The 26557-nt window shown below is 42.4% G+C and overlaps 1 protein-coding gene across 6 annotated transcripts in view; it reads right to left on the bottom strand.

Moving 5' to 3' along the window:
- Positions 1-26557, bottom strand: part of ULK4 (unc-51 like kinase 4) — a 646083-nt gene that overhangs the window by 87929 nt on the left and 531597 nt on the right. Inside the window, exon 36 of one of the 6 annotated variants that reach the window (XM_023547842.2) lies at positions 7558-23884. The exons of the other annotated variants lie outside the window; for them this stretch is intronic. Within the exon in view, the coding sequence (XP_023403610.1) occupies positions 23807-23884 (78 nt within the window). The 3' untranslated portion in view covers positions 7558-23806. Of the gene's footprint in view, positions 1-7557; positions 23885-26557 lie in introns of those variants that run through there. 6 annotated transcript variants of the gene reach the window in all.

Below are 26557 nucleotides of genomic sequence, written 5' to 3'. Positions count from 1 at the left end.
TAACCAACACTACAATCAAGATGCAGAACAGTTCCACCACTGAAAAATTTCTCTTGTGCTGCCCCTTTTTCCAGCCTCTGGCAACCATTGATTGCTTCTCCCTTTCCCTATTGTCTTTTTGAGAATGTCAGATAAATGGAATCATACAGCATGTAATCTCTAGGGGCTGGCTCCTTTCATTCAGCACAATGCCTCTGAGTAACATTGTATTATATGGAAGTACCACAGTTTATCCATTCACCTATTGAAGGATACAGGCATTACTTCCAGAAAACATTAAGTTTTCCTGTCTTCAGGGTAAATACCCCAAGAGTGGGATTGCTGGGTCACATAGTAACTGTATATTTAACTTTGTAAGAAACTGAAACTGTTTTCCAGAGTGACTGTAATATTTTATGTTCTCACCAGCAACGGTTGAGAGTTTCAAATATTCTGTATCCTTGTCAGCACTTAGTATTGTCAACATTTTTAATTTCAGCCATTTAATAAGTTTGTAGTGGTATCTCATCATGGTTTTAATTTACATGTCCCTAATTTTTTTTAATGACTATTGAGAATGAGAATTTTTTCACATATGTACTTACCATTCTTATATCTCCTTTGCTGAAGTATCTGCTCCAGTCTTTTTATCCATTTTTTAACTGAGTTCTTTTTTTAAACAGTTTTGAGAATCCTTTATATACTCTAGATACTAAATCTTTTGTTTGATTTGTGATTTACAAATATTTTCTCCAGTCTGTAGTTTGCTTTTCATTCTCTTCACAGTATATTTCACAGAGCAAAAGTATTAAATTTTGATCAAGTCCCAATTAACAATTTTTTTTTTCTTCTATGGATCATATTTTTACATCATGTCTAGGAATTCTTTGCCTAACTCTAGGTCACAAAGATTTTTCTCCTAAAAGTTTTGTAGTTCTACATTTTACATTTAGATATGTGATCCATTTAGAGGTAATTTTTGTATAAGGTAGGAGGTTTAGGTCAAAGTTTTTTTTTTTTTTGGCATACGAATGTCCAATTTTTCTGACATCACTTACTGAAAAGACTATCCTTTCTCCATTGAATTGTGAAAAGGGAGGAAGGAAAAAAGACAAAGAAAAACGGGGGCTTCCCCTACTCTAAGCATTAAGAAACCTCTTTCCTTCTTGTCCAATCAGAACTAAAGGGCTTTTCCTAGAGTTCTCTTTGTCCACACAGATGCCCACTTCTGGGTTTCTGGTTGCACTGAGTTCAGGCTGAGATATTCCAGGAGAAAAAAAATGGTAAACTCACCACCAATTTGGTGGTGCTTTGACTTCTAATGTTCTTCATTAATCTGTCTACTATTATTTACTTTTCAGAGTCCTCAAACGCTCTCCACGAATTCTGTGAGGGTTTTATAGCTGCATTCAGTGGGACTCAGAGGGTGGAGCGTGCTTACTCCATCATACCCAGAACTACAACTCCTTCTTTTTGTAAAGTGAGAAGCCAGGACCAAATTTTTAAACAGAGGATGATGGAGAGCACCAACTGGCTATAGGACTAGCTTTGGGGAGGGAGGAGGCAGCACTCCCTAGCTGGATACCCACCAAACCAAACCCACTGCTGTCAAGTAGATTCCAACTCAGAGCAACCCTACAGGACAGAGTAGAACTGCCCCATAGGATTTACAAAACTGTAAATCTTTATGGAAATAAACTGCCACATCTTTCCCCCTTGGAGCTGCTGGTAGATTTGAACTGCTGACCTTTTGGTTAGCAGCTGAGCGCTTTAACCACTGCACCACCAGGGCTCCTTTCTCTAGTTGGATACCTACTTTGAAATCTCTGTCTTTTTAGCTTTTTGAACCTTCCTGATTCAATCTGGGGAGTGGTGAGTCCAGTTTAAGAAAATTATAGTACCTGCTGCCTCTAGTGATCTTTTTCTTTCTGTTGGTGTTTATATTTAAAGGGCTTTAGTTCTAAAAAAAAAAAAACCACACACACACACACACACACACACACACACACACACATTCACTGTAAAGTCCAAATGCTGCAGGTCGATACATACACACACGGAGAATACAAAGAAAATTTACTCTCTACAACTTTCATCATTAGAAGGATACATTACTAATGGTTTTATGACTATTCCTTTTAGACTATGTTCTAAACTTAATCACAAATATTTGAATATAGTTATAAAAATAGGATTCTACTATAAACACAATTGTACAGTCTGATATTATCAACACCTTCTGTATCAACACATATAGCTCCACCTCATTTGTTTTAAGAATGCATAATATCCACCAAAATTAACATAATAGGTCTCCTATTTTTTATTGATAAACATTCAGATTGTTTATAGATTTTTACTACTACACTTTAGCAATAAACACCTTTTTTGTTTATTTATCTTATGGGTTTTAAATCTTTTGAACGAAAACATAAAGTTCTTCCTAGAAAAGAGGATTTATCAGACGGGCATATTAGATTTGGCCGATGGTAATGCAACGGTCCAATCCACAACAGGACTGTGCAGCGTTTTGTTCCGTGGTACCTGGGGTCAGCATGAGCCAGGGGCCCACTTGATGGTAGCTAACAACAACAATGCATCAGGAGATAAAAACACAGAAACATACGGGATTATTAAAACATAAGTGTCAGAATCAAGTTTCCTAGCTTGTATGAGCATGAAGAGCTTTCAGATTAATATCACATTAATTGGCCTCACCTCCACAGGCCCAGTGGTTCCTTTCTAGACAGTTAAACGTGTTTCTCCCTGAAGCTAAGAGCTGTTTCCTGTCACGGATTTTTACAATCCTGCTGTCGTTGAGCTTTCCCCGACTCAGTGGGGCGGAGTCCATGCCAGAGAGATTAGAATTCGCCAGCGCATGCATCTCTCCAGTCCCCACATGCTGATTTCCTCCTTGTTCTTCTCATCCTCCCTCAAGCTTCTTGGGACTGGTTTTGCTTTCCCAAGGAAACTGACCCTACACTAACTTCTTTTTTTTTTTTTTTTAAATAACTTTTATTAAGCTTCAAGTGAACGTTTACAAATCCAATCAGTCTGTCACATATAAGTTTACATACATCTCACTCCCTACTCCCACTTGCTCTCCCCCTCTTGAGTCAGCCCTTCCAGTCTCTCCTTTCTTGACAATTTTGCCGGCTTCCCTCTCTCTCTATCCTCCCATCCCCCCTGCAGACAACAGTTGCCAACACAATCTCGAGTGTCCACCTGATATCATTAGCTCACTCTTCATCAGTGTCTCTCTTCCACCTGCTAACCAGTCCCTTTCATTTCTGATGAGTTGTCTTCGGGGATGGTTCCTGTCCTGTGTCAACTGAAGGTCTGGGGAGCATGGCCGTCGGGATTCCTCCAGTCTCAGTCAGACCATTAAGTTTGGTCTTTTTATGAGAATTTGGGGTCTGTATCCCACTGATCTCCTGCTCCCTCAGGGGTCCTCTGCTGTGCTCCCTGTCAGGGCAGTCATCGATTGTGGCCGGGCACCAACTAGTTCTTCTGGTCTCAGGATGATGTAGGTCTCTGGTTCATGTGGCCCTTTCTGTCTCTTGGGCTCTTAGTTGTCGTGTGGCCTTGGTGTTCTTCATTTTCCTTTGCTCCAGGTGGGTTGAGACCAATTGCTGCATCTTAGATGGCCGCTTGTTAGCATTTAAGACCCCAGACGCCACATTTCAAAGTGGGATGCAGAATGATTTCATAATAGCATTATTTTGCCAATTGACTTAGAAGTCCCCGCAAACCATGTTCCCCAGACCCCCGCACTTGCTCCGCTGACCTTTGAAGCATTCATTTTATCCAGGAAACTTCTTTGCTTTTGGTCCAGTCCAATTGAGCTGACCTTCCATGTATTGAGTGTTGTCTTTCCCTTCACCTAAAGCAGTTCTTATCTACTGATTAATCAATAAAAAACCCTCTCCCACCCTCCCTCCCTCCCCTCCTCGTAACCACAAAAGTATATGTTCTTCTCAGGTTTACTATTTCTCAAGATCTTATAATAGTGGTCTTATACAATATTTGTCCTTTTGCCTCTGACTAATTTCGCTCAGCATAATGCCTTCCAGGTTCCTCCATGTTATGAAATGTTTCACAGATTCGTCACTGTTCTTTATCGATGCGTAGTATTCCATTGTGTGAATATACCACAATTTATTTACCCATTCATCCGTAGATGGACACCTTGGTTGCTTCCAACTTTTTGCTATTGTAAACAGAGCTGCAATAAACATGGGTGTGCATATATCTGTTTGTATGAAGGCTCTTGTATCTCTAGGGTATATTCCTAGGAGTGGGATTTCTGGGTTGTATGGTAGTTCTATTTCTAACTGTTTAAGATAACGCCAGATGGATTTCCAAAGTGGTTGTACCATTTTACATTCCCACCAGCAGTGTATGAGAGTTCCAATCTCTCCGCAGCCTCTCCAACATTTATTATTTTGTGTTTTTTGGATTAATGCCAGCCTTGCTGGTGTGAGATGGAATCTCATCGTAGTTTTAATTTGCATTTCTCTAATGGCTAATGATCGAGAGCATTTTCTCATGTATCTGTTGGCTGCCTGAATATCTTCTTTACTGAAATGTGTGTTCATATCCTTTGCCCACTTCTTGATTGGGTTGTTTGTCTTTTTGTGGTTGAGTTTTGACAGAATCATGTAGATTTTAGAGATCAGGCGCTGGTCTGAGATGTCACAGCTGAAAATTCTTTCCCAGTCTGTAGGTGGTCTTTTTAGTCTTTTGGTGAAGTCTTTAGATGAGCATAGGTGTTTGATTTTTAGGAGCTCCCAGTTATCGGGTTTCTCTTCATCATTTTTGGTAATGTTTTGTATTCTGTTTATACCTTGTATTAGGGCTCCTAGGGTTGTCCCAATTTTTTCTTCCATGATCTTTATCGTTTTAGTCTTTATGTTTAGGTCTTTGATCCACTTGGAGTTCGTTTTTGTGCATGGTGTGAGGTATGGGTCCTGTTTCATTTTTTTGCAAATGGATATCCAGTTATGCCAGCACCATTTGTTAAAAAGGCTATCTTTTCCCCAGTTAATTGACACTGGTCCTTTGTCAAATATCAGCTGCTCATATGTGGATGGATCTATGTCTGGGTTCTCAATTCTGTTCCATTGGTCTATGTGTCTGTTGTTGTACCAATACCAGGCTGTTTTGACTACTGTGGCTGTATAATAGGTTCTGAAGTCAGGTAGGGTGAGGCCTCCCACTTTCTTCTTCTTTTTCAGTAGTGCTTTGCTTATCCGGGGCTTCTTTCCCTTCCATATGAAATTGGTGATTTGCTTCTCTAGCCCCTTAAAATATGACATTGGAATTTGGATCGGAAGTGCGTTAAATGTATAGATGGCTTTTGGTAGAATAGACATTTTTACTATGTTAAGTCTTCCTATCCATGAGCAAGGTATGTTTTTCCACTTAAGTATGTCCTTTTGAATTTCTTGTAGTAGAGCTTTGTAGTTTTCTTTGTATAGGTCTTTTACATCCTTAGTAAGATTTATTCCTAAGTATCTTATCTTCTTGGGGGCTACTGTGAATGGTATTGATTTGGTTATTTCCTCTTCGGTGTTCTTTTTGTTGATGTAGAGGAATCCAAGTGATTTTTGTATGTTTATTTTATAACCTGAGACTCTGCCAAACTCTTCTATTAGTTTCAGTAGTTTTCTGGAGGATTCCTTAGGGTTTTCTGTGTATATAATCATGTCATCTGCAAATAGTGATAACTTTACTTCTTCCTTGCCAATCCGGATACCTTTTATTTCTTTGTCTAGTCTAATTGCCCTGGCTAGGACTTCTAGCACGATGTTGAATAAGAGCGGTGATAAAGGGCATCCTTGTCTGGTTCCCGTTCTCAAGGGAAATGCTTTCAGGTTCTCTCCATTTAGAGTGATATTGGCTGTTGGCTTTGCATAGATGCCCTTTATTATGTTGAGGAATTTTCCTTCAATTCCTATTTTGGTAAGAGTTTTTATCATGAATGGGTGTTGGACTTTGTCAAATGCCTTTTCTGCATCAATTGATAAGATCATGTGGTTTTTGTCTTTTGTTTTATTTATGTGATGGATTACATTAATGGTTTTTCTGATATTAAACCAGCCTTGCATACCTGGTATAAATCCCACTTGATCAGGGTGAATTATTTTTTTGATGTGTTGTTGGATTCTATTGGCTAGAATTTTGTTGAGGATTTTTGCATCAATGTTCATGAGGGATATAGGTCTATAATTTTCTTTTTTTGTAATGTCTTTACCTGGTTTTGGTATCAGGGAGATGGTGGCTTCATAGAAAGAGTTGGGTAGTATTCCGTCATTTTCTATGCTTTGGAATACCTTTAGTAGTAGTGGTGTTAACTCTTCTCTGAAAGTTTGGTAGAACTCTGCAGTGAAGCCGTCCGGGCCAGGGCTTTTTTTTGTTGGGAGTTTTTTGATTACCGTTTCAATCACTTTTTTTGTTATGGGTCTATTTAGTTGTTCTACTTCTGAATGTGTTAGTTTAGGTAGGTAGTGTTTTTCCAGGAATTCATCCATTTCTTCTAGGTTTTCAAATTTGTTAGAGTACAATTTTTCATAATAATCTGAAATGATTCTTTTAATTTCATTTGGTTCTGTTGTGATGTGGTCCTTCTCATTTCTTATTCGGGTTATTTGTTTCCTTTCCTGTATTTCTTTAGTCAGTCTAGCCAATGGTTTATCGATTTTGTTAATTTTTTCAAAGAACCAGCTTTTGGCTTTGTTAATTCTTTCAATTGTTTTTCTGTTCTCTAATTCATTTAGTTCAGCTCTAATTTTTATTATTTGTTTTCTTCTGGTGCCTGATGGATTCTTTTGTTGCTCAGTTTCTATTTGTTCAAGTTGTAGGGACAGTTCTCTGATTTTGGCTCTTTCTTCTTTTTGTATGTGTGCATTTATTGATATAAATTGGCCTCTGAGCACTGCTTTTGCTGTGTCCCAGAGGTTTTGATAGGAAGTATTTTCATTCTCGTTGCTTTCTATGAATTTCCTTATTCCCTCCTTGATGTCTTCTATAACCCAGTCTTTTTTCAGGAGGGTATTGTTCATTTTCCAAGTATTTGATTTCTTTTCCCTAGTTTTTCTGTTATTGATCTCTAGTTTTATTGCCTTGTGGTCTGAGAAGATGCTTTGTAATATTTCGATGTTTTGGACTCTGCAAAGGCTTGTTTTATGACCTAACATGTGGTCTATTCTAGAGAATGTTCCATGTGCACTAGAAAAAAAAGTATATTTTGCAGCAGTTGGGTGGAGAGTTCTGTATAAGTCAATGAGGTCAAGTTGGTTGATTGTTGTAATTAGATCTTCCGTGTCTCTGTTGAGCTTCTTACTGGATGTCCTGTCCTTCTCCGAAAGTGGTGTGTTGAAGTCTCCTACTATAATTGTGGAGGTATCTATCTCGCTTTTCAATTCTGTTAAAATTTGATTTATGTATCTTGCAGCCCTGTCATTGGGTGCGTAAATATTTAATATGGTTATGTCTTCCTGATCAATTGTCCCTTTTATCATTATATAGTGTCCTTCTTTATCCTTTGTGGTGGATTTAAGTCTAAAGTCTATTTTGTCAGAAATTAATATTGCTACTCCTCTTCTTTTTTGCTTATTGTTTGCTTGATATACTTTTTTCCATCCTTTGAGTTTTAGTTTGTTTGTGTCTCTAAGTCTAAGGTGTGTCTCTTGTAGGCAGCATATAGATGGATCGTGTTTCTTTATCCAGTCTGTGACTCTCTGTCTCTTTATTGGTGCATTTAGTCCATTTACATTCAGGGTAATTATAGATAAATAAGTTTTTAGTGCTGTCATCTTGATGCCTTTTTATGTGTGTTGTTGACAATTTCATTTTTCCACATACTTTTTTGTGCTGAGGCGTTTTTCTTAGTAAATTGTGAGATCCTCGTTTTCATAGTGCTTGACTTTATGTTAGTTGAGTCGTTACGTTTTTCTTGGTTTTTATCTTGAGTTATAGAGTTGTTATACCTTTTTGTGGTTACCTTATTATTTACCCCTATTTTTCTAAGTAAAAACCTAACTTGTATTGTTCTATATCGCCTTGTATCACTCTCCATATGGCAGTTCAATGCCTCCTGTATTTAGTCCCTCTTTTTGATTATTGTGATCTTTTACCTATTGACTTCCATGATTCCCTGTTATGTGTATTTATTTATTTTTTTTAATTAATCTTAATTTGTTTGTTTTTGTGATTTCCCTATTTGAGTTGATATCAGGACGTTCTGTTTTGTGACCTTGTGTTGTGCTGGTATCTGATATTATTGGTTCTCTGACCAAACAATATCCTTTAGTATTTCTTGTAGCTTTGGTTTGGTTTTTGCACATTCTCTAAACTTGTGTTTGTCTGTAAATATCTTAATTTCGCCTTCATATTTCAGAGAGAGTTTTGCTGGATATATGATCCTTGGCTGGCAGTTTTTCTCCTTCAGTGTTCTGTATATGTCGTCCCATTCCCTTCTTGCCTGCATGGTTTCTGCTGAGTAGTCAGAACTTATTCTTATTGATTCTCCCTTGAAGGAAACCTTTCTTTTCTCCCTGGCTGCTTTTAAAATTTTCTGTTTATCTTTGGCTTTGGTGAGTTTGATGATAATATGTCTTGGTGTTTTTCTTTTTGGATCAATCTTAAATGGGGTTCGATGAGCATCTTGGATAGATATCCTTTCGTCTTTCATGATGTCAGGGAAGTTTTCTGTCAGGAGTTCTTCAACTATTTTCTCTGTGTTTTCTGTCCCCCCTCCCTGTTCTGGGACTCCAATCACCTGCAGGTTATCCTTCTTGATAGAGTCCCACATAATTCTTAGGGTTTCTTCATTTTTTTTAATTCTTTTATCTGAGTTTTTTTCAGCTATGTTGGTGTTGATTTCCTGGTCCTCCAGATGTCCCAGTCTGCATTCTAATTGCTCGAGTCTGCTCCTCTGACTTCCTAGTGCGTTGTCTAATTCTGTTATTTTATTGTTAATCTTTTGGATTTCTACATGTTGTCTCTCTATGGATTCTTGCAACTTATTAATTTTTCCAGTATGTTCTTGAATAATCTTTTTGAGTTCTTCAACACTTTTATCAGTGTGTTCCTTGGCTTTTTCTGCAGTTATCCTAATTTCATTTGTGATATCATTAAGCATTCTGTAAAGTAGTTTTTTATATTCTGTATCTGATAATTCCAAGATTGTATCTTCATTTGGGAAAGATTTTGATTCTTTTGTTTGGGGGGTTGGAGAAGCTGTCATGGTCTGCTTCTTTAAGTGGTTTGATATGGATTGTTGTCTCCGAGCCATCACTGGGAAACTAGTTTTTCCAGAAAATCTACTAAAAAAAAATGCAGTCAGATCCCTATCAGAGTTCTCCCTCTGGCTCAGGCTATTCAGATGTTAATGAAGCCGCCTGGGGAGGGTGGGGGAGGGAACAGAGAGATAGGAGAGTAGCACCTCAGAATATAGCCAGAGTTGCTTGTCTTGCTTGGAATGACTATTATAGCTGAGATTCCCGCGGGCGCATCACCTATGTGTGCTGGCTGTGTGGAGATTGCCCCCGTGGGGTCTGGCCCGCTGGAGTCACAGTCAGATCCTCCGCTTCCAGCCCCATGCCCAGCGTCAAGGCTCCCCTACTGGGACGGTGCACTCTCAACTCCAAAATCAGTCGCTGCCTCCCGGGGACTTCTCGTCCCTCCAGCCACGTGGCCGTTCCGCCCTCGAGAACCAGTTGGGCCTCCTCCCGGGGTTAGTTCAGATGGGTGGAGCAGCTCCCCGTGCTTGTGCCGTGACCGAGTGTCCCGGCTGGGACGCTGTTCTCCCCACTCCAATACCAGTCGCTGCCTCCCGGGGACTTCTGCTACCGGCTGCGTCCCACGCCGCCCGCGCGACCTGGCTGGGCCCTTCCCGGGTTAGTTCAGGGGGGTGGAGCAACTCTCCGTGTTTATGCCGTACCTGTGTCCAGTCCAAATCCCTGCAGGACGGTTTCCCCGCTCGGACATTGCTCTTTCTGCTCCAAGACCAGTCACTGCCTCCCGGGGACTTCTCCTACCGGCTGCATCCCACGCCGCCCGTGGAACCGGCTGGTCCCCCTCCCGGGGTTAGTTCAGGCGGGTGGAGCAGCTCTCTGTGCTTGTGCCGTACCTGACTGGTACGCTGGCTCCAGGCTCTGGAAACAATCGCTGCTTCCCCTATTAGTTCGTTCTCCGTCTCTAAATCCGTGTTTGTTGTTCAGGGTTCGTAGATTGTTATGTATGTGATCGATTCACTTGTTTTTCCGTGTCTTTGTTGTAAGAGGGATCCGAGGTAGCGTCTGCCTAGTCCGCCATCTTGGCTCCGCCTTCCTAACTTCCTTTTTTGAGTTTAAAAATTATCCGACAATCTGAGCGTGGTTGGGCACTTCCCAAGGCTGGCCACAGCTCACATACCATCCCAGTTCCTCAGGCAATGCTTACCTAGGCAGCTCTTATAGGCAAAACCATAGTTAAGACAGACCTAACTACTCTCCTACTCTCATACAAACTCCATGCAGGAATAAGGGTTCAGGGAGCCCAGGTAAGCAGGGAAATGCAGTTACAGAATCAAACAATAATGCTGTATGAAGCGTCTGCATCATCACGGTGAAGAGTGGCTGGGCAGTCAGAGGCTCAGAGCCAAATCACGGATTAAGAAGCCTTGTTCACACCTAAATCATCTAAAAAGCCCAAAGGGCCCTCCCTCAAGGTCCCAGCACTTTGTGGTTGAAAAGGCCTTTTATATCCATAATATCACTTGGGCCTCACAAGAGTTCAGGGTAGACAGAGCTAAACCTAAGGGAATAGCCCAGCCAGGACCACACAGAAGTAGTCTGGATTGTGGGTTTTTACTAAGCCATACTGTCATTTCACACTGGCTACACAGGTCAGAGAGGAACCAGTGGGGAGGCCAAAGGAAGGCAGAGAGGCCAGGAGGAGTAGCCTATCCTGCCAGTCTCTGCAAGGAGTCACATGGGATCTACAGTCCAGCACCAGGCATTGCAGTTTCCCAGAGACTAAACGGTCTGCTCAGTTAACACACATACATCTCATGAAAGCACCAGAGCGGCCTCTAGTACCTCTAGTACTGCACTCTTGGGCTATTTATTACTGAACGCTCTAATGAACTCTTTCAGCCACAGTGGCCATTTGGGTCAAAGAAGGGATTTGCCCCCGAGCCAACTTAGGTATCTGTTAGCTCTTTTAGTCTGGCTTGCAAGCATTCATTAAGGTAAGAGAGCTGGTTAGTCTGGATGCAAGTCAGGCAAGACTGACCACCTGGGGGCAGGGAGCTTCTTTAGACCAACAATTGAGGAAATGGCACAGCAGTGACGCATGTAAGGGGCTCATCAAGGGAGCAGAAACATTTGGGCAAATCAATTCAAACTGGGCATGCACTCTAGGGCTCTTAACAGCTAAAAAAAAAAAAATTTTTTTTTTTTTTTTTTAAGCTAATCTACTCCAAGTACCCAAAGAAAATGGAGTGGTCTTACAATAGTAATGTGTACCACTATAGAATAAAATCTTACTGTTTAATATTAATCCCTTGCCTTTAGATTCTTGGGAAAAAAAATAACAAGCAGAAGAAAAAAGATTAGTCCTGCACTCTTTACTTCCTGTCCACATTCCCAGCCCCAGGGTATCAGAAGTATCACAATGTCATTTAGGATTCCTCAGTGTCTTAGTTTTTTTTGTTTACTTACACAATTTCTTAAGTATTTTGAAAATTCGAGGTAGACATAAACTTTGTCTCTGAAATCTGATTTTCTCATCACTACCCAAAAATCTTTGCTAAACTCGTGGGATCACTAAAGTTATTCAAGGCAAGTTTCCTAGCACTTTCTGTTTAATTACTTGGATTATTTAGTGTGGGCTCCCTAATAATTCAGCTGATCACTGTTTGACCATCAATAACTTTGATTCTTCCATAGTACCTTATAAAGAGCAAGTGATTAAGGAATATTTGTTATTTTGGAATGAGTATGTATAAGATTAGAAACAAATATACCAAAGTTATAACCAATAATTATCCGGGAATATGGTAAATTTTTCTTTCCATTTCCATTTCCAAGCTTTCTATAAAAGTACATATAGCTTTTATGATAAATTAAATTGTTCTTAAACACAAAACGTGGAAGTGTATATGTTACAGGAGTATAAGATCACGATTAAGTGACAGTAAGCCCTTGGAATGTCAGATCTTAAAAGCTCACGAGTCTTTCTTTTGCACTGGAAAGCTAAGAGCAGTAGGGATGATTCCTTCAGTAAGCAGAAGCTCTCCAGACAAGAGAAAAATGCAAAACACAAACCAAGACTCCCACATTTTCATTTCAAAGCTGACCTACTCCAGGAAGCACCTATTACAAAGCAGATCAACATAGGTGAATTCCAATCAAGCATTCAAATGATTTTAGGAAAATTCTTGAACACAGTCTAGTCCAAGCACGACTCACTTGAGTTCACTGTAGTTAATGACACTTAGTGCTACAAAAGGACAGCGTTTCACAGCTTCCCATCCTCTTGAGTGCAGCCTTGGTTGGAAGACAGAAATCTCAGCTGCTCAATGGACCCACCAGTGCAAAGTCTGCACTGCTCTGCCTGAATGGCCAGGTGGTGCAGCGCCCAAGATAAACGGAGTTTAAGATCCTTTCTTTAAAAAGGTTGGTACCAAGTTTTAATACCTTTAAACCAATCTTTAAAAATATTTTCTAGTCATCTCATCTGGAATTTTGGAAATGACTCTTCTTTCTAAGCAAAGCATTGTGCATTGAGATCCAGGGGGCACGATGACATTATTTCTGGATAACAAGAATCTTTCCAGAATAAAATACAAGGGTATCATCTATAGATATTTCAGATGAAGTCACTGAATTCAAACATGGAGATAAGTGTGACTCGGACACTTTCATGATCCAAACTGGTTGCCAGTGGGATCTGTGGAGTTAATGGTATAGCAGCAAAACCCAACCTGGTGCACATAGCCTCAACACACCTGCACTCACAGAGAGGAAGCGCTGCTTCATAGCTTCCACTCATTTCTGTCTGTGCCTGTGATACTGGTTATGTTCCTTTCAATGGAGATGCACTGGAAATCGCTGAAAAATAAGTGCTGGGAAGTTGGATACACAGTCAGAATTGTGGGATCTATGCTGGGTATCTGCTTAGGAAGAGCTGTTGTTGTTGTTGTTAGATGCTGTTAAGTCGATTTTCAACTCATAGCGACCCCATGTGACAGAGCAGGACTGCCCCATAGGGTTTTCTAGGCTGCAGCCTTTATTGGTACAGATCACCAGGTCTTTCTACCATGGAGATGCTGGGTGGGTTTGAACTGCCAACCTTTCGGTTAGCAGCTGAGCACTTAACAGGTGCACCACCAGGGATCCTTATAGAGGGAGTGGAAGTTAGCAAATGGTTCATACCTTGGCCCAAATGACTTTCTTTGCCTTGGTGTATGGTACTTTTTTAGTTCTGAAACCCTGCATGTCTACTTGAGGACAGAGCTACTTGTAACCGTCTTCCTTTCTCTTTGTCTGAGACACTTATGGCTGTTTCCTCTTGTGATTCTGGCAAGGTTCACTTTTCACCTATTTTCTTGATAGGATGTATAGGCAGGGTTGGGATGCTGGCTGTTGAGGACACCGTAGTATAAAACAAACCAAGGTTGGCAAATCTTGCAGCACACTGGAATCAGTGGGAAGCTTAAGAGCACAGATTCCTGGGCCCCATGACTGGAGACTAATTCAGCTGGTCTGGACTGCAGTTTAAGGGACTCCAAAGCAGGTAGACCACAGATTGGTACCTGGGAACCACTGGTCTAAGTGAAATACTTTGTGCTTATTAAAGCCCACAGACCTTGTTTTCTTGTTCTAATGGTCAGGCACTATTCATCATAAGATGTCAAGATCTTGGGAGGACAATAAAAATTTGTGGGACAGGACAATCAAGGGAAAAAACATGAGCAAAACCGGGGGCAGGAGAAGGTCACGTGTGAGGTTGCTTCTTCTCTTCTAGTCATTGTTATGAGATGTGTGTTGCTATGGTGATGGGAAGAGGGCTCAACATGGTCTGTTTGTGAAAGGGGTTGCAAAGTGGAAGGGGCTTAACCTACAGAAGTCTTTGTTAAAATGATTTCTGTGAGTTGGGTTGAGAATCTACCTTATCTACTCTAAAGTGGAGGCCTGTTAAGTCTCCTAAGGTTCGATTAGCTCCTCATTTCTTTATTTCTCCCTGTCATCCTCAGCTTTTAGCTACAAAGACAGGGTGTCCCACCTGATATCCTAGGTTCCTTCCAGAAGTGGTTAAGAGCCCAGGCAGCTAACCAAAAGGTTTGCAGTTCAAATCTACCAGCCATTCCTTGGAAACCCTATGGGGCAGTTCTACTCTATCCTATAGGGTCACTATGAGTCAGACTCAATGGCACACAACAACAACGATGACCCTAGAGGATTTTTAAAATGGGCTAGTTTCCTGTTTAGGTCATAATTTTTTTTCTGTTTTTTTTTTTTTAAATCAATGTGCCTGCTGTAAGCATCTTTGGCGGTTTCGTGCCTGTCTAAGAAGATATATAAAAAGTGAGCCACGGGGAGCTACACTCTAAGCTGAGCGCTGCTCTGCAGATGCTCTTCTCTGCTGGCTCCGCCTCTGCCCCCCACTGCCACGCTCTCCAAATGGGGGGCAGAAAGTCCTCTTGTGTGGCTACAGACCTTTGAAGCAATGAAAGCATTCTAGGTCTTTGAAGTTTACTGCCTAAAGAAAGATATGTGGAAGGTGTACATTCATATGTGAGAGCGTATTTGCCTGTTTGTGGAAGGGAACTAACTACATGGAGTGCAAAAAAAGTTTCGTATTTCATTAACTTATGCTGTAACTCGTCCTTTGAAGGAGCAGAGACAAAGAAGACAGCTTAGACAAAGTCTAAGAGCTGAACGGGGCACAAACTGCCGTGCAATGTTATGACTGGAGGGAAAAGGGACTGCTGAAAAGATGGCCCCTGTCCTGGGGACAGAGGATTTAAGGCAGGAGGGAAATGTATAGAGTTGAGGGTTAAGAAAGGTAAATTGGTATTTACACAGAACTGCTGGTTAAAACATGAAAGTAACACAAAGAAACAAAACTTTTACAATTCTAAATTGATTTTTAAAAAGTGATTTTAACAACTGTACATGATTCCTTCTTTTTAACAGTGTTCTTTGTAAGACAAGAAGAATGGACAAAACTAAGTCTTGAAACAATAGTCTTAAGTATTCTCTTTAAAAGTGGGGTTCTGAGTTAACTTAATTTGAGTTAGGAACTAAGGCACAGGTCGTTCAATGCTGGTTGACTTCATAGTAAAGACGTGAAAAATCACATTTCAAGACCTGGGATTTAAAGACTGACGACAGGAATCATCAGCAACTCTGGATATTTACCAATCTCCGTTTCCACTTACTTAACTAATTCCATTTACTTAGGTGAGAATATCTCCATCTTCATACTTCATATCATCACCAAATTTAATGGGGTTGGAAGCTACAAAAATGTTATCTTAGTGGTGGCTAACTTTCTTCTGATGAAAAATATATAAGAAATAGTAAGATAAAATTAAAGACTTTTCCTGCTTGGAAAAAAGCCACGACCACGACTGATACAAGGTTATAAGAAAAGTATGGCCTATAATGAGGGTAGGCAAACAGCTATTTCGTTAAAGAATACTGTGCATAATGGTAACCCGTATTACGGAAACTGATTACAAAACGGGTATACCCTGGAGGCATAAGGAATTTCAGGGTGTTGCCTTCAAATTTCAGAATTCTTAAGAAGTTTTATTATGTAGAATGTCACCAGGACAAAGAAACAAAGAAAGGATATTCTTTACTTAGTCTTTGAATATCACCAATATTTTCATCTCAAGTTATTTCTTTAGATATAAAAAGTGTTCATCCTCACAGCCCCTAAGGAATATGCGAAAAATAGAAAGGAACACAGTAACACAAGGCAGCTCGAATAAAAAATGCTCTACAGCCTTTTACAGACACACATAACCTGAAAACAGCAGAAACTGTGCCAAAAGCCATTTTAAACCTGTTCTAGAACAAGGCCTTCCAATAAATACAGAGGGAGAGAGAGAAGGAAGAAGAAACAAGCTCTAAGGGCTGAACTGCAGATAGAGTCTTTGCCATGAAGAACATAAGCTCTTCCTTCATTTAACAGGTGGGAAGGGCAAGCAGAGAATCGGGCTCAGTTCACTGTCCCCTGCAACAGGCTGAGTCCTCTCTCTCGATAGCACCACAGTACTGCCATCAGGAACGCAACAACAGTGAACTACTCCTGGAGGCAAAATGCTTTCTGTACCACAGCAAACTGGGAACAAAAGCTCTAAGAAAACAGCATAAAGACTATCAAGTTGCTGTCAAGTCAACTTTGACTCATGGCGACCCCGTGTGTGTCAGAGAACAACTATGTTCCATAGCGCTTTCGATGGCTGATTTTTTGGCAATAGATTGCCAGGTCTTTCTTCCAAGGTGCCTCTGGTTGGACTTGAACCTCCAACCTTTGAGTTAACAGCCCAGTGTGTTAACTGTTTGCACCACGCAGGGACTCCATGTAATAACAGGCCCTCTCATAATAAGAGTAAGACTTACAGGAAAAGGTAACAGAAAATGATGATGGGAGAACTTTAAGCTGCTTCTGAAATACTCTCCAATGTTACTGGGGTCCAGCTTTGGGATAAAAAATGTGACAGAGGAGTGCTCTATGGGAGTCTGTTCTGTGTCATCTCCTCTGGAAAAGCCCAGAAGTCCATGGCTTTTCACAGAATCTCAGGGGAAGAAACTGGTGCATTTCAGGTTTAAGGAGACAGCTTACTGTATAGACAGGCATGGGGCTGGTGCAAAGGTGCTGGAAGACAATGTCTGAAATGCCACTATTTCACCCCAAAGCCCACTCCCACTCCCTCTACAAATGCCCATTTTTATCCCTTCTTTGGCTGTGCCAACTACTCCTTGAGGTGGGTCTTCAGGCACTTGCACCTACAGAGCCTTAGTTTGAATTAGGGGCAGAGTCTGGCCTCCTGGGCAACAGGTCTGCACGCAGCCTGGGAGGCCACAGTGACCGCTGCCGTCCATCTGGAGCACTTGGGACACACTGGACAGGAAGCATGCACTCCCATGTCAGTAACATTCTGGGGGGCCCTGGGGGTGTTCTACACCAACCCAGGCTTCTGTCTCCTCGTCTCTAAAGCGTGGGTGTCCACTGCAGCTCCAGACAGCTTCACTAAGGTGACGATGACATTAACTCTATATGAGGAGTGCTTTCCAGGTCACAAGGATTTTTCTAATGCTATCTTACTTCATTCTCGCAACAATCCTTCTCCTTGGGTGTTAGTTCCATTTTCTAGTGGGGAAACTGAGGCTCAGAGAGGATACTTGCCACATAATGAGTCAACAGCAAATCCAGGTCTCGAATGCAGGTCTTAGGACTCAAAATCCTAATGATGATTCAATTTTATGTTGAACTTTACATTTCTGGGCTGCAAAGTGCTACTATACAGTCCATACTTATTAGATTTATTTAAAAATAAGAAGTCTGAAAACTTCGATAAATTAAAGTTGATACTATTTTGACAGGCCCCTTGTAGGGGTTGGGGGAAGGTGTTCAGACACAAGAGTCATTGTCATCTCCCCGTCATTGGTGCTGCCTGGAAGGAGGATCCTCACCTTCCCTGTTCTGCAGGGTGGTGTGGAGAGTGGGGGAAGGGCTGGTACCTGAGGGGTAACAATCAATACCAACCACACCTGCTGGGTTAGAAAAACACATGTATGAACACTCATAGCCACACACACACATATATGCACCCACACACATACACACGCATCCACACATGCACAGGGAACCCTGAGGTCCCAAATGCACCTCCCTTGCCACCCCGCCCACTAAAATTACACATACTTAGCAGTTCATAATATACCCTGGAACAATGTGCTGAGGGGCTGCTGTCCTCATTTCACAGTGTGCAATCTGCACAGCCATTTCGTGGCAGACCTGGCCTCAACCAGAGTCAGTAAATCCGCATCTGGTTCCGCTTCCACTGCCCAAGCCCTAAGCTCAGTCCTCTGCATTTTCCACCCTAATAGAAATGGCAGAATTTCTGGCAGCTCTGGACATGGCAGCCCTTGAAAAAGTTCTTCAGTTAGGGAACAGTCTGGCATCCACGGGAGAGAGGACATGGACAGCCACGGGGAGAAGGAGTGAGCCTTTCCGCCTAGCCGTCCTCACTGAAACCCAGAGGGAAAGACAACGAGGGAGCTAATCAAGTTTTCACAGCCCCAAACCCTCTCTTCTCTCAAAGGCAGAGAGGTTTCTCAAATGGAACAAAGTAATTTCTTTGCCAAGAGGGCTTTTATGTTCACCTTCAAAATAACATTACTGGTTTGCAGAGAGAGACTTTCAGAGAAACACCTTCTTTGAAAGGAAGTAAATAAGAAGAGAGAAAGGGCTGGGGCTCCAATTTCTCTCCACTAGGACCTGAGTGCTTCGACCTCAGGGTACCTGGCACCTGGAATTCCAGCTTCCCTTCCCCGGTCTGTGAGGGCCTGCTAGGAGCTATCTCTGCTGCTTAGAGATCAAGCCCTGAAAATTCTGGCCGTGACAAGGCAAGAATCACTACAGCGTCCCTTGGTTTCATAAAGAATTCTCAGAAAAAGAAAAAACAAACATTAATTTCTGGATTATGTGGGTGCTTTATTAGCAGGCCTTACCTGTGAGTAGCTCACCTGATCTGAGCACCTTCCCCACTGGCCTTGCTACAAATTCCCTCTGCTGCCCACCCTACTCTGCTTTAAGACTCTGAAGACTATTGTTAAAATACCAATGGGATCAGAAGGAATAAAACTGTGATAAAAATCCTATTTTGCCTTGATACAATTTCTGTTAGTTCTCCAGTCCCTCAGGAAGACTCCAAGGGAGCGATCTGGTGTGCTCTGGTGGGAAGCCTGGCATGGTGGGAACTCCCAGCTGTGGGCAGGGCCTGAGGGGTTCCTGGGGTGGCGGACACTGCCAGTGGTCTACCCAAACCTGTTGGACCTCATTTGGAAACCCTGGCGGCATAGTCATTAAGAAGTACAGCTGCTAACGAAAAGGTCGGCAGTTCGTATCCATCAGGCACTCCTTGGAAACTCTATGGGGCAGTTTCTACAGGGTCGCTACGAGTCAGAATCGACTTGGTTTTTTGGTTTGTGCCCCTCTCCGTGGGCCTGCGACTGTGGCTCTCTTCAGAAGACTGCCCTCAGACAACTGGATCTACCCTGCCCACACACCCAGAGAGCTGCAAATGCCTGGGGATTTATGTCCCATGAGGGGCCCTCGGTCAATCACCAACTACAGTGCAAGTATGAAAGCTCAGTCCTCTGCCTTTGTACTGGGGACAAAATCTGAGGCATTTTCTGTGGAGTCAGGCTGAAGCCACCTCCGCAGGGCTCTTCCTGAGGTCACCCCCTTGCTTGCTTCCCCCTCTTCTCTGTCCTGCTCTTTCCACTCCCTTATTGGTCTCCACTGAGAGTACTTCCTCAATAAACCATTTGCACCCAGATGCTGATCTCAGGGGCTGCTTCTGAAGGACCAGCCCTAAGGCAGAGTTCCTGACTGTAAGGGCCAGGTGGGACGGCAGGCCTCTGATGAGGTGGGGGGAAGACCATCTCTATCTACTTTTCCATTTTTGCTATGGGACACCTTTCTACAGTTGCATCTTCACGCAACTAGAGGAAAAACAAATCTGTCTGAACACAGCAGCTTTGCTTACCAATGTATTTAATCATATTCATAACTAAAGATACATCTATTACTGTTGTCTAACACTTGTGGGCAGTAGGGATGGTAATGGCTGCTGCGTTTCTCAACAGTGATTAATATTATTTGCATAAATTTGTAGGAGCACTTATCACAAAGAAATAGAGCACCCACCGAAGCAGTCCATGAAAATCAGCATAATATTAACCAAAAGAGGAAATTAAAAAGGAAAATGTCCCTGGAAATTTTAGCTTATCAATCTTCATTCTTTCCCTTTAACACTGTTTCGCTGCCACTTGTATCATATTTGCATAATTAAATTGCTGGGAGCGTGTGTTTTAATTTGGATGGAAAGTATATATTATTTCTACTGTGTAAAAATTATTTGATGTTTGATTGAGGTTTTAATGCTCACCCTTCAAATTACCAAAGACAGAAAAATAGTTTTGTTTCTTTCTCTGTTCTTTTTTTTTTTTTCCCTAGGAGTTGAGATATTTTTAGAAGGTTAAAAGTACAGAGGTAAGCTCAAACTAGTGCAAACAAATCTAGGCCCTCAGGAAGGGATGTGGCGTGCAGGAAGTGCCCAGGCTGGCCTGTCCAGGGTCTCGGGGTCTTATTTTTATTTTGGCTTTGCCATGAGTTGCCTTGTGGCCTTGGGTGGGGGACATCTCTCTTTTTTTCATTCATTCATTTGAGAAATATCTACGGATATCTACTCTGGACGAAAATGGGATTAACTAGCTCTGTGACGTCTAACATAGTCACTTTGAGGACTAAGGTGCACCTGACCCAAGCTATGGTCTTTTCAATTGCCTCATATGCAAGCAAAAGCTGGACAAAATAAATAAATAAAGACAGAAAAAGAATTGATGCATTTGAACTGTGGTGCTGGAGAAGAATACTGAATATACTGTAGACTGCCAGAAGAACAAACAAATCAATCTTAGAAGAAATACAGCTAGAATGCTTAGAAGCAAGGATGGTGATCCTTTTGCTCTCGTACTTTGGACACGTCATCAGGAAAGACCAACTGTTAGAAAAGGACATCCTGCTTGGTGAAGCAGGTCAGCGAAAACGAGGGAAACCCTCAGTGAAATGGGTTGACAATAGTCACAACGATGGACTCAAACGTACCAACGATAATTAAGATAGCACAGGACTGGGCAATGTTTTGTTCTGTTATACATAAGGTTGCCATGAGTCAGAACCAAGTCAACAGCAACTAACAACAGCCACATGTGGATATTTAAATTCATAAATGAATTAAAGGTAAATAAAATTAATATCTAGTGGCACTAGACACATTTTGAAGTGTTCAATACCCCCTTGTGGCTCGTGGCTACTGTATTAGCACAGATATAGAACATTTCAGTCATCGCAGAAAGTTCTATTGATAGCGGTGGACTAGATGGTCTGTGAGTTTTTTCATCTCTAAGGTGTTAGGATTAAAATGATATGAAAATAAGTCCAGTTTCATATACTGGTAACCACTTTGGATCCTGTGCTGAAGTTTCTGTCATTCTATGTGTTTTCACTGGGAGTCTTTTGTAACACTGTACAGGGTTGGGGTAGGTGCATAGGGGACAAAGGGACAAGGTTTTCTTTCCTTTTAAAGGAAATGAGAGGCAAGCAGAAGAGAAAAACACATGCACAACAGTGCAGCTGGGAAGAGGAGTAAGACAGTGGTTCCTAAGTTGAGTATGAAACCAGCCATCCTCCAATTTCCATGGCTGTTGTACCATCCCACTGCTGGGAGTACACCAGGCCACACGGCATAACTGCTATTCCCTCTTGATTAAGTGGCTATCCTGTTCTCTGATGTGCTTTATTCTCCTCCAAACACTGTGGTAACACCACCAAGGCATTAAAGCTCTTGAATGTAGGCAGGGCTGTGTCTCAACACAAGCAGCAAGGGAGGAACAAGCAGACTGACAGGAGATTTGCCTTATGTGGCCAGGCCCTGCAATGGTGTGGCAGTTTATATTATTTTTCAACAAATACTCACTTGGACTTGGCCCTATGACTTGTGTTGGGCTCACAGTGGATAGACATACTTCCCAGGTCCTTGATTAGGGGCTTGGCCTGGTGGATTGATTTGGACAGTGGGATGTTAGTAGATAAGACACAAGCAGAAGCCTAGAAAGTACTCGCAGGGTTGGGTTTGGCCTTTTGTGCGCTGGCACTGCCGTGAGAAGATCTCATCCTGAGTAGCCCACTCACCCCGGAGAATGAGAGACACCTGGAACAGAGCTGAGCCCAACTTGAGGGCTAGAGCCACGCCTAGACCAGCTGAACCCGGATGACCTGCAATTACATGGTCAGGAAATAATTGCTTTTTCCTATATTCCCCAGAGTTTTGAAATGACTGGTTATACAGCATTATTGTGGCAACAGTTGACCATTACAGATGGTGACAAAAGGGAAAGCCAGTCCAGTTCAGACAAATTATGTGATTTGAGGCTGTGATTCTGTTAGGCAACCGAGTGCTTTGGAGTTGCTAGCCTAGCAACATCACGTTAAGCATGATAAACTGGGCCAGCTCTGACAACCATAGCCCAACATGTGAATGTTTACCTCCCCCATGGAAACCTGTCACAACCAGAACTGTAACTGAAAAAGAAAAAAACTGATGTTGGAATCATCACTATCACTATATCATAACTTTGACCTCACAAATGACATAAACGCCTAAGTATATCATTTGCCTCTTTTGTAAATTCTTTATAAAACTGAGAAAGAGGAAACTAAGAAAACAACCTCATCCTTCCCAAAGCCCTCATTTTCTGTCTTTTCTTCTACCAACTTTATTATCAGAGTTTCATTCAGCATAAAATCAATAGCATATAGCAGTGTCTGGCAAAGGAGAACAGATGAACAAATACACACACACAGAAATGAGCTACTTTCCCCACGGTCTGGCCCAGTGGGGCAGGCTCCTCTTATCTCTGCTCTCCGGACTCTGCACTGCTTTTCTGAGAATCTGCTGGAGGAGGTTGGCTGCATCTTCTGGTAGAGGCTAGAAGGGACAAGGACGAGGGAAATGAAAGGCTGACGGTGGTGGTCAAGGGCCTGTAGCCTGCAATCAACAAAGTAGAGCGACTGATTTTGTGGCCGCCATATTCGGTCCTGTAGTCACTCAAAGAGGATGCACTGCTAAACGACCCTAGGGGGGGCCCCACTCCCATATGTTACTTCCTTATAAAGGATGATGTTTGTCCGTTGGAGCGACAAAAACAACTAAATAAATGGTGTAATGGTACTTTAGACCTTTTTCTCATAGTGTTTTAGAAATGGAAGCCGAGGCATCTGTAAAGTGGTCTCATAATCAGAAAGGTGTTTCCTGTGCTAATTATAAACAAATTTCCCTATACTAAAAGAGCCAAAGAAGCACAAAATTTCTGTAGATGGGTCAGATGAAGTCATTTTTGGGAAACTGTTGTTCAGATATGGTTTGTGATAAGATGTGGGTGAAGTGAATAAGCAGCCGTGATAGTTAAGTTACCCTTTTAAGTTCTTGGTCGGTATGGAGTACAGAAACTACTGGGAGGGTAAATTAACAACCTGAGGGCTCAGAGAGGAGCTTTTCCATTTGAGTTTTCACGCATGCAAACAGGCAAACCTGCTCGTTCGCATTAGAAATGCACAGCCCAGGATATCTGCACAGAGGGGGAAAGCGATGCCCCGAAGGCGAGCACTCTTGCACTACTATCTAATGCTTCCATCTTGTGTTCCTGTGGAGCCCGAGGTTTCTAATAGATTTTCCTTGGCTATGTTGTAATCAAAGTTGATTTAGAGGCCTCAATAATTTTTATAATAATTAGGATGCTGCTACGGTTATTACAGCTAAAGTCACATAAAAGACACACAAGCAACTATTGCCTAATAAAGAGTCAAATGAGCAAAAATGTAAACCGCCGACAAGCTGTGGTCTTGTTTTGATCTCTCCTGACTTCCCATCACACTGGAATTGTACATAAGAATGAAAAACCCTCTGTCGTGGAAGCTTCTCCCACAGCCTCACGCTAATTATCTATTTTCCACCCCAAGCCTTGTGAGGTGATTACTGACAGGGACATAACAGGAAATGAGGACCGAGGCAGGGTTTACAGGTGCTCTTCACTTGGGTTTTACACAGCTTCTGTGAAAAACAAAAACAAAAAAAAACCCAGCAGCTTACTTAGGCAACACTTTAAACATCTTTATATTATCCTTATATTTTTAAACACCTTAAACAGGATTATATTCATTAATGCTCAAGGTTAATTAGCTCATCTATATTTGCCTATCCATATTCTTCATTACAGTGACATCGCAGCGACCATGGAAGTTACACTAGCTCTGGGTGGAGAGCAGAACTTCTCATCAAAAAACTGCTAATGCTGGAGTCCACCTCTCTCCTGTTCATGCAAGAGGGAGCTTCTAGAAGGTGCAGAGGAGGGCTGCCCTTGGTGCTTTTCTGTGGTTTTGCACAGGTAAGCCCAGCTCTTCCTCAACTAAGTACATGCTTGGTCCAATTATCTCAAGAGGAAGCAGTATGGGTCCCGTGGGTCCTGTGGGACCTGTGGCTGCAGAGGGCAACCTCACCAGCCAGCACTAGATCCTGGGCAATCTCATCACCTGTAGGACCCTGTTTCCTCCCCAGTCTCGAGACCTGTAACAAGGTCTCACCCTCACGCTCAGGAGCTGCCTTGAGTGGGCTCATGGCCCTTAGCTCACACCACTTTTACATGTTTTCTCACCCTGTGTGTTTTTTTTTATGTGTGTGATCAGTGATCTTTTTTATTATTATTATTATTTTGTTTTTGGTGAGAGTTTACACAGGAAATTAGATTCTCATGTAACAATTTCAGTACATATTATTCAGTGGCAGTTACATTCTTCACAATGTATCAGCATTGTCGTTATTTCCATTTTAGTTGTTCTGTTTCCATTAATCTAGCTACCCCATCCTCCCTAGCCTTCTCATCTTTTTTTTAATAATTTTTATTGTGCTTTAAGTGAAAGTTTACAAATCAAGTCAGTCTCTCACATATAAGCTTATATACACCTTGCTACACACTCCCATTTACTCTCCCCCTAATGAGTCAGCCCTCTCCCTCCTTCCGGTCTCTCCTTTCGTGACCGTTTTGCCAGCCTCTAACCCTCTCTACCCTCCTATCTCCCCTCCAGACAGGAGATGCCAACACAGTCTCAAGTGTCCACCTGACACAAGTAGCTCGCTCTTCATCAGCATCTCTCTCCAGCCCACTGTCCAGTCCCCTCCATGTCTGATGAGTTGTCTTCGGGAATGGTTCCTGTCCTGGGCCAACAGAAGGTTTGGGGACCATGACTGCTGGGATTCTTCTAGTCTCAGTCAGACCATTAAGTCTGGTCTTTTTATGAGAATTTGGGGTCTGCATTCCACTGTTCTCCTGCTCCCTCAGGGGTTCTCTGTTGTGCTCTGGCACCATCTAGTTCACCCTGTGTTTTTAATAACTTAGGATGAATCTCTCTTCTTCACCAGGCTATGAACTCCTTGTGGGCAGGGTCATTTTTCTTATTTATTTTTTATTTTCAGTGCTTGGCTCAGTTCCTTCGTTCCATTGCCGTCGAGTTGATTTTGACTCATAACGACCCTAAAAGACACAGTAGAACTGCCCCATAGGGTTTACAAGGAGCACCTGGTGGATTGGAACTACCGACTGTAGCTCTTAACCGCTACACCACCAGGGTCCTAGCAGACATTTAATTCTTTTTCTCCTTCCTTTCCTCCTCCCTTCTTTCCGGCTTTCTCTCCTTCCTTCTTGTTTCTTTCCTCTCTTCCTCCCTCCCCTCCTTTTGTCCTCCTTCTTATCCCCCTCCCTTCATAAGTCTGAGTGTCTTCTATGTTTGTCTCATATACTCTGCTAGATGCTAGCAGGACATGAACAAGACAGTTCCTCAAAGACCATGCAATCTAGATACAGAAGCTAAACGTAAGGGTTTCACGACATCTATGATGGGGTAAGCACAAGATGTTAACTGACCCTGGTCAGACTAACCTCCATGCAGAGACCTGCAGAGAGAGCTGGGATTGGCCAGGGGAAGGAGGTGAGGGCAGGAGGTAGAGTTGTGAAGGAAGAATGTTCTAGGTAGAGGGAATAGCTCAATGGAGAACAAGAGTACAGCCAATTCAGGGAACTTTTAGAGGCCAGGATGGCTGGAGTGCAGAGTGAAGGAGGGGAGGAGCGCGAATAGCACCAGAGAGATAAGCAGAAATCATGAAGAACATCCTAAGCCACGCTCCAGCCATGCTTAAGACTGGGCTTTATCCCGAGGGCACTGGAAAATCGCTGATGGGCTTTAAACAGGGCAGTAGGTGCTTTCAGAGTCCCTGGGTGGCACAAACAGTTAAGTGTTCAACCACCAGGTAATGGTCCACAGCAGAGGTGCTTTGGAAGACAGGCCTGGCGATCTGCTTCTGAAAGGTCACAGCCTTGAAAACCCTACGGAGCATTTCTACTCTGCACACGTCGGGTTGCCATGAGTCAGAATCGACTCCACAGCAACTAAGAACGACGAAACCAAGGTGCTTTCCCAAGGCACTCGACAAACGTTTGCTGAGTGGATCGCCTGGTGCACCGAGGACCCAGGATGTGCTCTCTCCGGGACTGGCTTTCCTTCTCGTCTTCTCCCCAGCTCGTCACTCACAGCTGGGTTACGCTCTTTCCTTGGTATTTGCATGCCCAAATCATACAAACGTTTCAAACTCATCTCTGAGAAACCCATCGTGACATCTAAGACTTACTTCTTGTTCCTTGGAAGTTCTTATAGTTTCCCTGCAGTTGCCTCA

This window comes from Loxodonta africana, chromosome 22 (genome assembly GCF_030014295.1).
Source record: "Loxodonta africana isolate mLoxAfr1 chromosome 22, mLoxAfr1.hap2, whole genome shotgun sequence".
In the NCBI taxonomy this organism is placed as follows: domain Eukaryota; kingdom Metazoa; phylum Chordata; class Mammalia; order Proboscidea; family Elephantidae; genus Loxodonta; species Loxodonta africana.
This window is presented reverse-complemented; position numbering and strand designations above follow the sequence as displayed.